General features: G+C 45.0%; 2 protein-coding genes across 2 annotated transcripts; one reads left to right on the top strand and one right to left on the bottom strand.

The window, feature by feature from the left end:
* The first annotated feature begins 1994 nt into the window (after positions 1-1994).
* On the top strand, positions 1995-7607 carry LOC6045790 (DNA repair protein XRCC1). Its single transcript, XM_038262712.1, has 3 exons — positions 1995-2180; positions 2239-4181; positions 7311-7607. Exons 1-3 carry the CDS (start codon positions 2130-2132, stop codon positions 7438-7440), a joined length of 2124 nt encoding a protein of 707 aa, XP_038118640.1. The 5' UTR covers positions 1995-2129; the 3' UTR covers positions 7441-7607.
* On the bottom strand, positions 7509-8764 carry LOC6045787 (26S proteasome non-ATPase regulatory subunit 8). The gene is made up of 3 exons (XM_001863054.2): positions 8474-8764; positions 8237-8412; positions 7509-8175 (listed from the first exon to the last, which is right to left on the bottom strand). The coding sequence occupies exons 1-3, from the start codon at positions 8570-8572 to the stop codon at positions 7662-7664; spliced, it is 789 nt and encodes a 262-aa protein (XP_001863089.2). The 5' UTR covers positions 8573-8764; the 3' UTR covers positions 7509-7661.
* Positions 8765-15931: the final 7167 nt, after the last annotated feature.

The raw sequence follows: 15931 nt of genomic DNA, 5'->3' as shown, positions 1-15931 counted from the left end.
GATCCGGCTTCCTCCGCAGAATCGGGCACCTCAGCAGCAGCCTCAACATCGGCGGGCTGTTGAGAAGTCCTCCCGGGTTAATAGTGGGGCAAAAGGTATGTCTTCGTTAGTCAGCCGCTCATATGACCCTGACCAAGACTGCCCCAATCTTGTCCAGCAAAGCCTGGATTGTGGATCATCGTTAGAATTCTTGAATTCCATCATAATTGTTTTGTGGTTTGGTTGAGCGTTTTAGCAGAATGCATTACTGTGAATACAAAGAGACGAGTCTTTGTATTCACAATAATTGTTTTGTTTTCATTTGCTGCCTCACACGTGCTCAAACTCAACTTAAAAACACACATCACATACACTAAGAAAAGACGGGCGAGCTGTCACGACAGCAGCGACATCAGCGCCGGGTGAGTGGATGCCGAAACAAAATTGCATTTGAAATAACCGTTTTAGTAGGACGATGGTTTGGCACTCGAGTGTCCCGTCTGTTTGCCTGTGGTATTGGTATCACATATACGTGAAAAACAGTAAAATATGAACTTTTCGGATGTTCCAGATTTCCGGAACCGGTAGGTCACCTGGCCCTGATATTAATATTTGCGGTCAAAGTACAGGTATACACCTGTTGAATGCAATCCGGAGCATCCTGATTGGTTGAAATTTGCCAGAGATACAGGTCGTCAAAGTTGGGGTCTCAAAAAGGCCTTTTTCGGTTGTAGCCGATTCCCGGTGGCCACAGTGACCAAATCCGGTTTTCAGGTCGGTTTCGGAAAGGGGACGTTCTATGCTTTCATTTGTTATTAAAAGAACCGGAATCGGTCAAAACGGATTTTTGACGATTTTTTAAAGTTTGGGGTCGAAAAAGACCCCAATACTCGGTTTTTGTTGTTGTTTATAGCCAAATTTGTTAACAAAACATATTACTTTATGATGAAAAGTGAGCAAAATCCACCTTTTATTCATTATATTTATCATTAGATCTACACCATGCATCAAAAATCGGTTAAATTTGGTATAAAAATAACAGTTTGCCTATAGTGGACCCAGGTCCACAATCGGATTATGGACCCCGGTCCACTATAAGAAAAGAGGGTCCAAATCGAGGTCCAAATTTATGTAATAACAAGCAAAACAACTTTTTTTCAAATGGCTGTTATTCTGCTCAAAAACAAATAAACTAATGAAACAAATAGTCAAAATTGTTCAAAAGACTTCAGTTTTTATTGTTTTGTACAAAGGGTTATGAAAAAGTGCTTAAAATATTGAAAATTTGTGAAAAATGTGTTTCGGCTCTACTAGGGGGTCCACTAATGGTTAAAATACCCTATGAAACAAGATTTCCACTTCAAAATAGTTCGGGAGTTTTTATTATCCACTTCCAGTTGGGGCAAAATGTGTTGTTTTTTCTAGTACCGGAGCGTTCCGGGAGGTTCGATTTTCCACTTTTTCCACTGGTCTTCATAATTTGCTTTTGCCGGAAGATTCTTTTACTTTTTCAGTCTTGGATTATATCTGGAAACTGAAATCCAACTTACCTTGACAAAGGGGAAAAGGTGACTGAACAGCGAGCAACCGAATTTTTTTCACCAAGTTCAAACAGGTTCAAACTACTCAAACGCCAGTTCAGCTTTTGAATTGTCGTTTGAGTAAAAAATCCACTCATAATCAAGTCTGGAGTTTTTTTTTTTTTAAAAAGGTCCAATAAACCAAATTTTCAGTTTTTGCTTTTTGGGTGTTTTTGAAACCGCCTTGAGTCAGGGGTATTAAAAAACACCCAAAAAGCAAAAACTGAAAATTTGGTTTATTTGACCTTTCAAAAAACTCCAGAAGTTCAGAAAACCACTCATTTTCAGTTCGAGATCCGAACTTGATTATGAGTGGATTTGAACTTGATTTTGAGTACATCCAGCTGACCGTGCGCGCGCTCCTTGTGGTGAGTATCTTTCACCGTCGTCGTCAAACTTAAACTTTTTTTGTGACATCCCTAGCCCGGCACGCGTTTTGCCGCGGCTTTCAAACACGATTTTGTTGATCAACAAGAAGAACACGAATCAACTTGAAAAATTTGAGCAAGTTCGTTCTTTTTTATGTCTTGAATGTTTTACTTGAAATTGTACAGTTCTTAGTCCCTCACAATGCCAACCGTGTCGCTCGCTTCCATCGAGAGTTTCAGCAGCGAAGATCCGGTAAGTTCCAGCACCTTTTATTTTATTCTAACTGTAATCATTCGGGAACCGTTTCCAGAACTTTCCTGCCTCAAACCTGCTCGCCAAGGAAACACGCCGCTGGAAGTGCCGCGACGCGGGTGAAAAGAGTGCCTTCGTCGTGTTCCGGCTGGACGGGGGCGCCGTTTGCATCACCGGAATCGACATCGGCAACGAGCACTCGGCGTTCGTGGAGGTGCTCGTGGGGCGAAGCGGTCTTGCGGTGCCGGAGTTTAAGGAGATTTTGCTCACCTCGTCGTTTATGAGTCCGATCGAGAGCCGCAACTCCACGAACAGTGGGCGGGTGCGATGCTTCACGGCGAAGGAACTGGTGGAGTCGGTGGCCAGGGAGCGGTGGGATTTGGTGAAGGTTATTTGTACGCAGCCGTTCAACAGTCGGGTTCAGTACGGGGTGGCTTTTGTGACGCTGCACTCGGGTGGGGGCGAGCGGAAGGACAAACCGCTGGTTCCGGCCGCGTTTCAGCGGCAGATTCAGGAAGAGGGTTTGAAGAAGGAATCTTCGAGGGTGGTTCAGCTGGGGAGGTTTAAGCTGCGGGAGGAATCTCCCGATTCGGACGAGGGAAGCGAGGGGTTGTTTGCGCGCTGGAAAGCGGCGCGATCCGGTGCGGATTCGCAACCCGTCGCGAGTAAACCCGCAACGACCCCGGCCAGGGCAGCGACGTCTACGGCGGCAGCGATTCGGGACGCGTCGACGCCGGCGGCTATTAGGAACTCGTTGGCCTCCCCACAAGCAGCTAAAATGACGACCAAAATCACTCCGAAGCCGAAGCCACGACTCTTTGACGACGATGAGGGGAAGGAAGAAGCGACGGTCAAGCCTCGGGACCGGAACCGGGACGCCCTGCTGTACGACAAGGAAGACGACAAGCCGAACGAAAAGCTGGAGCGCAAGCTGGCCGAAGATCGTGCCCGGAAGCAGCGCGAAAAGGACGCCAAGGAGGAGCGTGAGAAACGAGAGCGGTCTTTATCGGAGAAGAAGAAGGAGAAGTTGCACGACACGTCGGCGACCAAATTTAAGAACTTTCTTTTTGACGAACCGGAAACTTCGTCGGAAAAGAAGAGCTCCTCCGAGAAGGATCGTCGCAAGGACGAGGAAGCGAAGCGGAGTCGCGATCGGGAGAAAAAGTCGTCGCCGGAGCGGAAGAAGCGACCGACGGAGTCGTCCTCCGGCAGTCGGGACCGGACATCCGACATCAAGAAGCCAAAACTGGACAGGGATCGGGAAGAGGACGAAGAGCGGACGCGAAAGCCGGTAACGTACAAGCCATTCAACAAGTTGCTTGAAAAGGTGGTGCTCGTGATTAGCGGGATTCAGAATCCGGATCGGGCCAACCTGCGGAACCAGGCGCTGGCCATGGGAGCCAAGTACAAGTCCGATTGGGACTCAAGCTGTACGCATTTGATTTGCGCCTTCAAAAACACTCCCAAGTACAACCAGGTCCACGGCCAGGGCAAGATCGTCCGCAAGGGCTGGATCGAACGGTGCCACGCCCTACGCAAACGCCTCTCGTGGCGCAAGTTCGCCCTCGATTCGGACGACGCGGAGCGCTCGGACTCCGAGGGGGAAATCGTGGACGAAGCGCGCCGGCCAAAGCAGGATCCGCCCCAACGTGGTTGTTCGCCGGTTAAGGATCCCTCTCCCCGCAAGGAAACGGACGAGGAAGCACTGGCGCACTACGATCTGGACGATGTGGCGATCGTGGAGGATAAGCCACCCACGTACGAACTGTCCGGGTCGGACACGGAGGAGGAGATCGAGCGGGTCAAGCAGAAGCAGCGCGAGCAGATCAAGGATAGGAGTGAGGTGTACGATAAGAGTACCGAGGAGGAAGAGGGGAGGAATGGTGGTGAGGAGAAGGAGAAGCAGCTGGACTTTTTCAAGCGGAAACGGTTCCTGCTGGATGACGACGTGGGAGCCGTGGATGTGATCAAGCTGGAGCGGTACGTGGAGCTGTATAAAGGGTAGGTGTTTGAAAGGCAATCTTAACTCTAGAGTAAATTTTCAAAACAACCTACGAGCCATGGGTTTCCTATGAAGATAGGTCCATTTAAAAATTTAAACAAGAATTATTCTATTTAACAGAACTACATAACATGGATCTCCAAGAGATTTTTCTCGACATATTTTTTAAGATCACAAGCTTATCGTCACAACATTGTTAAACTGTTATTTTCTCTTTCTCTTTTTAAAATAAACCGTTCAACAAATCACTCTTGAAAAGTTGACAAGTTAGTCCGTTTCACCACAAAAGGTGTAATACAAACATTCCGAGAATGTATCGAGTCACGTCGCATGTGTGCAAACTGTGATGGTAACCACACCGCTAATTATTGCGGGTGCACCGCTGCAAAGGTCTACTAATCTCGAATTTGATGGAATAGCAGAGAGAAAACCATCAACCTGCGAACCACCAAGTGGTCCGTTAGCCTCTTGTCCCGTAACCGTTACGCCACAAGAGAAAAGCCCCCGTTACGACTTCGAGAGAAACCCGGAGCTGGGTTTGCTCGTGGCAGCCCCACCCCGAGACTAAGGCTTTCTAGGCCCAGTGAAAAAATATAATTTAACTCAAAAATGACGAGCTCCTCGTCACAGTGTCCTAGTGCAAACAATGATCGAGCTGTAGCTGTCACAGCCCTGCGAAGTATGTTGGCTGACATATCGGGCAGCCAGTCAAAAAAACCAGCTAGAAGTCTCCTGACAAAAAACTTTTGCTAGAAAGAGATAGGAAACCTGATGCAACCAAACGTCCAGCTGTCATTTAAACATACTTTGAATGTGTTGGTAAATTTGTGACTAGAAAGCGTGTGGTAAATTTGTGACTAGAATGACGTCACAGTGCGCCACTAACACTAACACACCTGTTCAGAAAAAAACCGTGTTCACCTATGTACACACTCTTGGATTGTTTACACTTTGCTCCAGATCGTTCCGTCAAAATAAACGCACACGTTTTTCTTTTGCTCTCCAAGTAAAACTGGTGCCGATATTTGCAGCCCCAATCCGGCCGCATACCGAAAACAAAAGCATTACGAACAATCAAGAAGGAATGAGGATCCGGAACATGGAACTTCAGATCGCTACGTTTCGATGGGTACGAGTACGCTCTGCTGAACAAGTTCAAACCCCGCAACTTCGATGTTGCAGCACTGCAGGAGATGTGCTGGAAGGGAGCGAAGGCGTGGGAGGACGATGCTTTGGGGCGCTCACCATGTACCAGAGTGGCGGAGCCGTAAACAAGCTGGGAGCCGGCTTCACAGTGTTGGGCAAGATGCGGAGTCGGGTGATAGATTAAAATAGATTGAGGATAAAAGGATAAAACGGAGGACGAAATCGGCGCGGCCTCGCCCAACGATGGATGGAGCGGAATACGCTCGGCTATCGGGAGTGCCCTGAAGCCGCGCTAGGTTTACGGTCCGAGTAGGAAAGCAGCGCCGGTTCGACGAATAGTGTAGCAGCAACTGATGAGAACGTTGCCAAATACAAACAGAAGCTGAAACAGTAGAAAACCGTCTTCAAGCTCAAGAAGCGCCAGCAGGAAGACCGTGATTGCGCCGAAATGGAGCAGTCAACACTTGTCGGGACGCCAAGGCTTTGAAGCCCAACTTGGACCGCCCGCTGCTGACCAACAGTTCCCGGCACCTGATCTGGAGACGGTGAAGAAGGAGATTAGGCAGCTGAAGAACAACAGTGCCGCCGGTAAAGATCGGTTACCCGGTGAGCTCTTCAAATATGGCGGAGAGCAGTTGGCGAGGGCGATCCACTTGGTGATTTCTAAGAACTGGGGGGAGGAGAAACTACCAGAAGAATGGATGGATGGTGTCGTGTGCCCTATCTACAAAAAGGGCGATAAGCTAGACTGCGGCAACTACCGCGGCAACACGCTTATCAACGCGACCAGTAAAATCCTCTCCCAGATCCTATGTCGTTTGCTGACACCGGAGGCGGGGCTTAATAGCCTCCACGGACCAAATTTTCTCGCTCCGGCAGATCCTCGAGAAATGCCGTGAGTACAACGTGCCCACACATCACATCTTCATCGATTTCAAGGCAGCGTACGATACAGTCCACCGCGCCCAGCTATGGCCGATTATGTACGAGAACGGTTTCCCGGACAAACTGACTCGGCTGTTCAAGGCTACCTTGGATTGTGTGATGAGAGGCACGACATGCAACCGGACAGTTCAACTTCTTGTTTATGCGGACGATGTTGATATAGCGAGAGACCTAGAGACTGTGAAAAGAGTTTACTCCGCCTTGAAAATGCAAGCAAGACGAATTGGATTGGCCATGAATATGACGAAAACAATGCACATGACAGGGAGGGGCTCAAAGGCATTGCCCCCCTCCAAGACTCACACCTTCAGAGATGTACTGGAGGAGGTGAGCGAATTCGTGTACTTGGGATCGCTGGTAACGGCCGACAACGACACCTTAGAGATCCGGACTCGTATCCGCTCTGCGAATCGAGCCTACTTTGGATTACGGAAAACCTTGACATCTGATCGAGTGCAACGCGCCACGAAGCTGACCCTGTACAAGACACTGATTAGACCGGTTGCCCTCTAGGGCCACGAGACCTGGACGCTGCGGCAAGGGGATGAACGAGCCCTTGGAGTTTTCGAACGAAAGGTGCTGCGAATGCTCTACGAATGAGGTGATCGTAAGGTGGATGCAGCACTTCGACGAGCACCGGAACGTCCAAGAGGTGGAGAACCAAGATCACGAGGGGAATCAATAAGCTGAAGAACAACAATGCAGCTGATTAGAATGGCATCGGAGCCGAAGTCATCAAGATGGGCCCGGCCAAGTTGGCGATCTGTCTGCACAAGCTGATATAGTTATGATCTGGGCCACATTTTTTGGGACGTTATAGGCCAGTTTCGTGGAGTGGTGATTGACGACGGACCAAAACTGTTTGCTACGCCAATTCCTCCAATAAATTGTTTTTTAATTGAAGCATAAAACTTTTTAACTTTTTGAATTTATAAAATTGAAAATTCAAAATCATGACATTGAAATTCAGATTCCAAAATTCGAAGGAAACACAACCTACGTTCTCAACCTCCTCTCTCTCTCTCCACCTTCCCCAGCTCCGTCACGAAAAGCATCGCCGAGGCGGATTACGTGGTGACGCGCACCCAGAAGCCCCTCCCGCCAGCTTCAAGGGCGAGCTGGTCAAACCACTTTGGGTGTACGAATGTCACGACATGGAGTGTCTGATTCCGACGCAACGCTACAAACCTTAGGAAGACGCATGATATCAGCATTTTTGTGGAAAAGTAATCGACTTTTTTTTCGATTCCTAGTTAAGAGTTGCTTTATTAAATTATTTTTTTGTGTTATTTTCTCGATCAGTACAAGTGATACAGTTGAAAAACGAACGAAAAGTGAGTGTTTTTTTTTCCTCTCGCGTAGACAAAGAAAAGAAAATTCCCGCCTCTCTAAACGATCATCTCGAGCTCGCGCGCGTAGAAGATGGCCTGCTCGGCCAGTTCCCGCGACGGGATCGGCTCTTTGGGCTTGGCCAGCTCGCTGATAAAGTGGTAGAAGCCGTCCGCGTTCAGCTTCCAGCCCTTCTTTTCGGCAAACTGTTTGACCTCGTCCTTGGACTTGAGGTTGAGCCGCTTGGCCGCTTCCTGCACGGAAACGCGCTCGTACGAGCTCTCCAGACAGGCGCCGATCTCGTCGCGCACCGTCTGCAGCAGGATGTCGGTGAAGAAGTTGTACGATTCCGCCGGGGCGTTGCCCTTGGCCGCGAAGATCTTGTTGTAGCGGCCCTCCATCAGGTACTGCTCCAGGGCCAGCGGATGCCGTATGTACTCGTTCTCCTGGATGATGTCCGCCGGCAGCAGCTCCAGCTCGGTGTGGAACTCGGCCACGCGGTTCTGGGACAGCAGGAAGAGCAGGTTCAGCCCGAGCAGCTGGTACTTGTTCTTGGATTCGCCGATTTCGTTCCTAAAAGGGAGAATCGTTAATAAAAATATTGAAGGTATTAAACCCGGAGTTCAAATCTCACTTGTAATCGTAGTAGTAGCACTTGAGCTGCGAAATGTACCGCTCAAAGGCCGGAATATTCTTGGTGGCCACGCTGTACTCGACGCCAATCTCCAGCACGTCCCGGGCAATCACAAGCTCCTGCTGCGAGGCCGGACTGTTGCTCGTGGGCAAGTAGGACAGCTCGGTGAGGGCAATCTGCGCAATAGGAAACTAATTCGTTAAAAAACCATTCAAGAAAGAGTCCCAGCAAACGAACCTTCAGCTTGTCCAGCAGGGAACCGCACAGCTTGAGGTTAATCGGGCTCTTGATCCACTCGGTCTTGAGCTGCTTGTACAGGGCGACGACGTTGTCCATTTTGGGTTGCTTGACGGGGACTTCCGGCGGCGGTGGTGGTTTCCAGGGGGTTATTTGCAGTCTTCGAATTACTCTTTGAGGGAGAGGAAATTAAAGCTTTTATAAATTTCTGCTAATTTTTATTTGCTTCCACTCTCAAATAAACACAATGAACGCGACTCTGCACAAAATTGAAGTGTCATGCTTGGAGCCGCGAGTTTGACAGGGATGTCATAATGTGGGATTCATTTGCAGCGGTTGTGATGTTTACTTGTGTGGGTGCCGCTGCAATGAAATTTCGGATTACCGCTGTGTGAAAAGTAGCGAAATGTTTGATCAGGACCTAAATTTTTGGCTATTTTTAAAAATATTGATTTATAGAAAACTCAACTTGGAAAAATTCTCGCAAATTTTGAAGGTTAAAAGTTCGGTTCAATTTCCATCCAAAAGAGATATCCACGCATGAGAGTGTGTTGGATTGTTTACAAATTTGAATCAGCTGTTATACCACTTGCTTGAAATGCAGCCAATTACAGCCTTTGTGGGGGTAGTAAAATTGAATCGTCAAAATCAGCTGATTGGAATTCAGCCAATCACAATCAATCAAAACCAAAACAATACTTTGAATACGAATACTAATACAGAATCATGGTGTGCGTGAGAGAAACCGTGGATATCACTATTTGTCGATTTTTATATTTAAAAGCTGGTACGGAGCTCGGAATGAACTTAAAAGGAACATAATCGGAAAGTGGTATTTCAAGCAAAACATTGCAAATAGGCCAAAGACCACGTGTAAACAATCAGTCTGCCCTGCTTACGTCAGTTGATGTTTATATAATCTAATCTAATCTAGCACAAACGCAGCCAGTCCGATGAAAGCATGCTGGAAAGTCTTAAGATTGTGATAAGATTACGCCCCAAGCACTTTTCTTGTCATTTTTAATAATTGCAGTACACCCGAGAACACCCGAAAATGTAATACAAAAATTAAAGCGGCCAGCCCTACTGCGAGTGTTTACCGCAGAGAGGATTCTGAGAACGGATCACATTTCACAGAATCTACAGGGGAGGAAGGATGCGTGGACATACCGTACCAAACGCTCTTACGTCAGTTGATGTTTACATAAGCAATGATTGTCTGATTAGTTGTCTGCTATTTTTTGCTAATTTTATTTCAACCAAACATTCAAAAGTTTCACTGGGCTGGGTCGTGACAGGGCTGGTTCAAAAAATTATGATTTTACTCAAAAATGGATAGATCCCCGTACTAGTGTCCTAATGAGTTTTTGGATAATTAAATTTAAGTCTTCTGAAAAAATAAGTAGTTTTTAAAGAATTTGAACTTTATGTAAATTGTAAATGTTAACATTAAACTTTTATGTTTGAAGTGTCCACTGAAAAATTAAAGAACATCAGAAATTCAATTCTTAGAATATCATCATTTTAAAATTTGAAATTTGATTTATTGAATTATAAATTCTTGATTTTGATCTTTCAATATTTAATTTTTATTACACACGCTCAAATCGAACTGTCAACTTTTCTTTTTCCCAAGGGGGGGATGAGATCATATAAATTTCAGCAAATTTGTATGACGAATCTCATCCTCCAGACCCAATGTCTCCTCTGTGACGGTATTTTAATGCTGAAGTTTAACAGCTCTTGAAAACTTAAAAAATAATGCCCCTATTTTTCGTCTTTTGGGATTTTCACAAAGTCAAAGTAAAAATTGACGAATACCTAGGCGCCTTGCCAAGAAATGACTTTGCGAACAGCAGCACAAAGGAGAGGGAACGATTTCCTGGGGCTTTTATTTACCCTCTGTGGCTTGCTTTCGCTGCCGTTGCTGCCCATTTGACACTTTGACTTGCTTGGTTCCTTACCAAGTGCGTATACTGCTGCCGGCTGACTACGAAAGAACCTTCCCAAAATTAATTTCCTCAATAACTAAACGGGAATCTCTCGACAGTAGGATCTGATTGCTTGCCTCGAGAACAATATTTTAAAATTTTTGTTTTATAAGCTAAAAAGACTCAAAAATGATGAAACGGGAATCTTCTCAACACCAGCAATTAATTGCTTGCCTTGAGATTATGGCAGTGCGTGGCCGAATGGTTACGCTGTCCGCTTTGTAAGCGGATGATTCTGGGTTCGATTCCATCTGCTACAACCTTCCATCGGATGAGGAAGTAAAATGTCGGTCCCGGCCTTGGTTGTTAGGCCGTTAAGTCATTCCAGGTGTAGGAGTTGTCTCCATGCCATAAGAACAAACAACACACCAAACCAAGCCTACTCCGGTGGAATCGCTGGCGGCGGTTGGACTCGCAATCCAAAGGTCGTCAGTTCAAACACTGGGGTGGAAGGTTCCTTGGAGTAAAAAGAGGTTTGGGTGATCTCCCCATTCAAACCTTCGGACTCCTAGGTTCGAGCAGAAACTTGCAATAGAGACCACAAAAGACCCGGGGGTCGTTAATGTGGATGGTTTGATTTTTTTTTGAGATTATGAAACATGCATACTTTAAAATTCTAATTTAAAAAAAATTAATGGGAATAAGACATTCTAGTTAGACATTTACCGACACATTCAAAGTATGTTTACATGGCAGATGCGGACATGCAAAAGACTTCTAGCTGGCCGCCGATATTTTAGCCAACAGCCAACGAGCTCGATGATTGTATGCATCAGGACCTAGATCAGGACACTGTGACGAGGAGTTCGTAATTTTTGAGTTAAATTAGAGCTGTTTCAATGGACCTAGAAAGCTTTATTGTCTCAACAGCAGCGTCCGCATGCCACTGGTCGTATCGCTTGCTTAAGGCGAATTCCAGACCTTTATACCACATAACTACCAACTCCAAGCGACGCTCACGCATCCCTGTTGTTCAATTATTTTAAATTTGGTCAAACAGTCAATTTGATCGAGTTTCACAATAAGATTGGGAAAAAGAGCCTGCGGTTTCGCTACCTCTTTCTAATTAAGGCAAGTATCAATCCTTATTCCTTCCCCGGTGAGTGGTGGTGATGGGAGCGGCCGACAATGGATGGCTTTCAAGGTGCTGCCTGTCCTGTTCGGGAAAAAAATGGTTTTAATTCCCATTAATCAATTTCTAAGCAACCTTGGCTGGACAATAGGGTGGGTACGTTTTTCAAAAAGTTCTCGGATCAAGTTTTAGTATGGTTCCCCTTGTAGGGCATGCCCATAGGGACTTTCATGCCAAATATCAGCTCATTTGGTTGTAAACTGGCTGCGCGCATCAGGGTTAAAGTGGTTAAAGTTTACATGCTCCAGCGCCTCTGACGAGACAGGAGAAACCGGGACCGACGTTTTACTTCACCATCCGATAGAAGCTCAGTGGATAAGGTGGGAATCGAACCCGCGTCTCATAGCCAAATATCAGCTCATTTGGTTGTAAACTGGCTGCGCGCATCAGGGTTAAAGTTTACATGGGAATTACTATGGGAAATTGGAACTTTTTGTTCAAACGCTCCTACAGGTCTGGGAAAATCACGCGCCAACTTCTGGTATGGTCAGGCCTATGGAGAATGGTCTGGAAAACACTTTTCCCGAAGAGAGCATATGGATTCGTTGTCCCTAGACCTGGCGCATCGGCAAACAATCCGATGTCTCCGGAAACAACGGTTTTCCCTCAAATAGCATCAAATTTTCCTTAGCATGCTATGAAACCTTGATGAACACCGCGACGCCATATGTCAAACAGCTACCACGTGGTTGAAATATTTGCAAAAAAATACAAATTTGATATGCAAAGATTGGAAATTCGACTAAATAATATCAGGATTACTCGAAATGATCATTTTCTAGTTAAAAGAAGGTTTGCAATTAAATATTCCAGCCGTTTCTCACCCACGTGGTAGCTGTCTGACATATGGCGTCGCGGTGTTCATCAAGGTTTCATAGCATGCTAAGAAATTTGATGCTATTTGAGGGAAAACCGTTGTTTCCGGAGACATCGGATTGTTTGCCGATGCGCCAGGTCTAGGGACAACGAATCCATATGCTCTCTTCGGGAAAAGTGTTTTCCAGACCATTCTCCATAGGCCTGACCATCCCAGAAGTTGGCGCGTGATTTTCCCAGACCTGTAGGAGCGTTTGAACAAAAGTTCCAATTTCCATAGTAATTCCATGTAAACTTTAACCTGATGCGCGCAGCCAGTTTACAACCAAATGAGCTGATATTTGGCTATGAGACGCGGGTTCGATTCCCGCCTTATCCACTGAGCTTCTATCGGATGGTGAAGTAAAACGTCGGTCCCGGTTTCTCCTGTCTCGTCAGAGGCGCTGGAGCAGAAATCCCACTTCAGAGGAAGGCCATGCCCCGGGGGGCGTAGTGCCAATAGTTTCGTTTTTGAATTTTGGATAGCACCTTTTAAATGTGAGGAAGGCGCCAACCACCTAAGGTTGGATTAAGTAACGTTTTTATTTTAATACAAAAAAATGACCTGACATGCTCAACAATGGAGCACCGGATTCGAGTGGTAGAAATGACAGCAAAAACTGCTCGAATGGCTCCATTGCTCCATTTAACAACTAGAAAATCCAAAATGTGTTACTTATTCTAAAAACCAATTTTTGGCAATTAAGCACCACCTTAAGCGGTATACGCACTTCGTAAGGAACCGGTCAAGAAAAAAATCAAATGGGCAGCAGCGGCAGCGCAAGCAAGTCAGAGAGGGTGAAGAAAAGCCCCAAGAAATCGCTCCCTCTCCTTTGTTCTGCTGTTCGTATATCTGTTTCTTGACCCCTTTCCTTCCGATCTGCATACTAGCCTTTAAAAACAACAATGCCTTCTCATATTACCTGTTAAAGTTTACCCGCAGCAATTTGAGTGCTTTCACTTCCATATTCACCAAAATCGAATAATTTTGCAAAAATAAACAGGGCTGAAAAAAAATTGCTCAAAACTGTCACGCACTAAGAATGCTCAGCACTCTTCCGTAGCCGGCTTCGATCTCTAACTTCTCTAACCAATTTGTTTATTCCAAGCGGTACCGTACACAAACCGCGTTTCATCAAATTCTTGTGTCATGTTTTAAAATGTCGTATCAGCATAGGATATCAATTTTCTAGTATTAATTTGCTCTTTTGCAAAGATGTTGCAGATATTCGGGACACATTTCTAGACGAAACTTTTCCGGTACAGAAATCGTCAGCAAATTTGTATGGTCTGACGTTTGTTGAGGTGCCGTCGACTTTTACACGCTTATCAGCATAAACCAAAATTTGGGTTATTATTGTAATTTGTCTAATAATAATTACTTTGCTGCGGGCGGCCATCTTGCCCATTTTAAATCGACAACGTTCGAGCGCCATCACGGTAGGTTGGCAGGCCACGTGGGTTTCACTGGTATTGGTGCTGCCTGACGTCAGCACTTGTATGGAGTGACGTCACAATAATACGACTGTGTGCGTGAGCGTTCCGTGTACGGATACGATTTGGTGGTTGGAAAAGTCGCCCACCTTTTCGCGTGCCGCACTTTGACACTGTCGAACGCTTCGGTGTGTGCGTGTGTTGCCGACGAAATCGAGCAAGAAGTGACAAGTTTGGACTGGTTGGGGACGCGTACGTTCGGCAAGTTTTTCGCAAAAATAGTAAAGTTGATGCAATTTGCGCCGTGATTGACCGCTCGGAATCGACGCCGAAAGTGGGGCGCCATCGGAAGCAAACGGAGTTGGGTGGAATCTGGTGCCGGAAAGGGCAGAATTTGGCGACGGGAAAAGTTGCTTCCCGGGGGCCGCCAAAATCGAAGTAGGCTTGGGTAGCGGCGGCGGCGACGGTGGCGGAGCCTGCTGCGAGAGCGCGGGAACTTTCGATTGAGCTGTCGCGGTGAATCGTTTTCTGGTGCGAGCGAGTAAAAAGACAAACATAAACAATAAAAATAATAAAGAGCGAACCGTCGCAAAGTGGGGGCTGTGCGTGTGTTAGCAAAAGTCAGTCGCGATTTTGACGGAACTCGGAGATAAACATAAACAGTTGTCATAAAGTGGCAGAAAAATAGGCGCTTTTTCCAGAAGGGAATCGAAAAACCAAAGGGACGCCGTCAAATTTAGTGGGTGAGTGCAGTTTTTTTTGGAGTTCAAATTGACGAAAGGTTGCCACGAAGTGGCGTCAGAAAAGCATTTTTTCTTTCTTTATCTCGTCTGCTTTGAGAGCAACATTCCCACGGATTCTCGATTACGGCGCTGGGTCTGGAGGGTAAGAAAGTAGGTTACCTACATTGAACCTTTGGATTGACAGAGTTTACGACTTGGTTTTAGGATCCGATCCTTTTCCGTTAAGGTTTATCAATTCTTACGGGAAACAGCATACAGATTCCAATTGTATTTCGCATCCGTTTCTCGTTCCTGTTCGATCCAGATTGTGAAAGAAATAACAAATGCATTTTCCCTGACTGAAAAGTCCGTCTGACGTCCGTCGTTTGTCGTCCGTGCAATCGTACGACGTCGCACGACAATGTCGCGCGACTATCGCACGAATGTCAAACGTTTTTGCACCAAAATGTCGTATTTGTCGAGCGATCGATAATCGAAATTGTACGACATTGTCGTACGACATTCGACCGACGTCGCACGGTTTTGTTATTTAGAATGTCGTGCTATTGTCGTGTGCTGTCATTTCGGATTTTTGGGTTATGTTGCAGTTGAAAAACAGTTGTTTTGTTTTATTGATTTTTTATTCCAGTTGTCAAAATTTCACAAAAATATTTATTGTACACTTAATTTCACTTGCGGATCGGCGATTCTTCCCAACTTGGCTTCCTTCTGGATTTGCCTTTTTTCCGTTACGCATTCCGGTTTCCGGTAGAATCAGATTGGAATATATTTGTTGCCTGAAAAAAATATAGCATCAATCAACAATTGGCAAGAATTTATAAATTAAATTCAGATTTCAATAATAATAATGATTATAAAATTTCAATTCAATAAAATTTCAAATATGTTTTTTTTGAACTATGAAAGAAAAACTAAATTTATGAACTTTCAAAATTTAAACATTTAAAAAGAATTATAAAATAGATGTCTAGATAGATGATAGATTTAAATTTAAAATTATTGCAATTAGTTTTGAAACCCGAGAATATTATTATTTGAAAATTATACCTGATTTAAGAATGCTAAAAAATCTTAAATTCTAAAATTTTAAAATTCTAAAATTCTAAAATTCTAAAATTCTAAAATTCTAAAATTCTAAAATTCTAAAATTCTAAAATTCTAAAATTCTAAAATTCTAAAATTCTAAAATTCTAAAATTCTAAAATTCTAAAATTCTAAAATTCTAAAATTCTAAAATTCTAAAATTCTAAAATTCTAAAATTCTAAAATTCTAAAATTCTAAAATTCTGAAATTCTAAAATTC

Source organism: Culex quinquefasciatus, chromosome 3, assembly GCF_015732765.1.
Source record: "Culex quinquefasciatus strain JHB chromosome 3, VPISU_Cqui_1.0_pri_paternal, whole genome shotgun sequence".
In the NCBI taxonomy this organism is placed as follows: domain Eukaryota; kingdom Metazoa; phylum Arthropoda; class Insecta; order Diptera; family Culicidae; genus Culex; species Culex quinquefasciatus.
The sequence above is the reverse complement of the archived record's forward strand: the minus strand, read 5'-3'. Positions and strand labels throughout refer to the sequence as shown.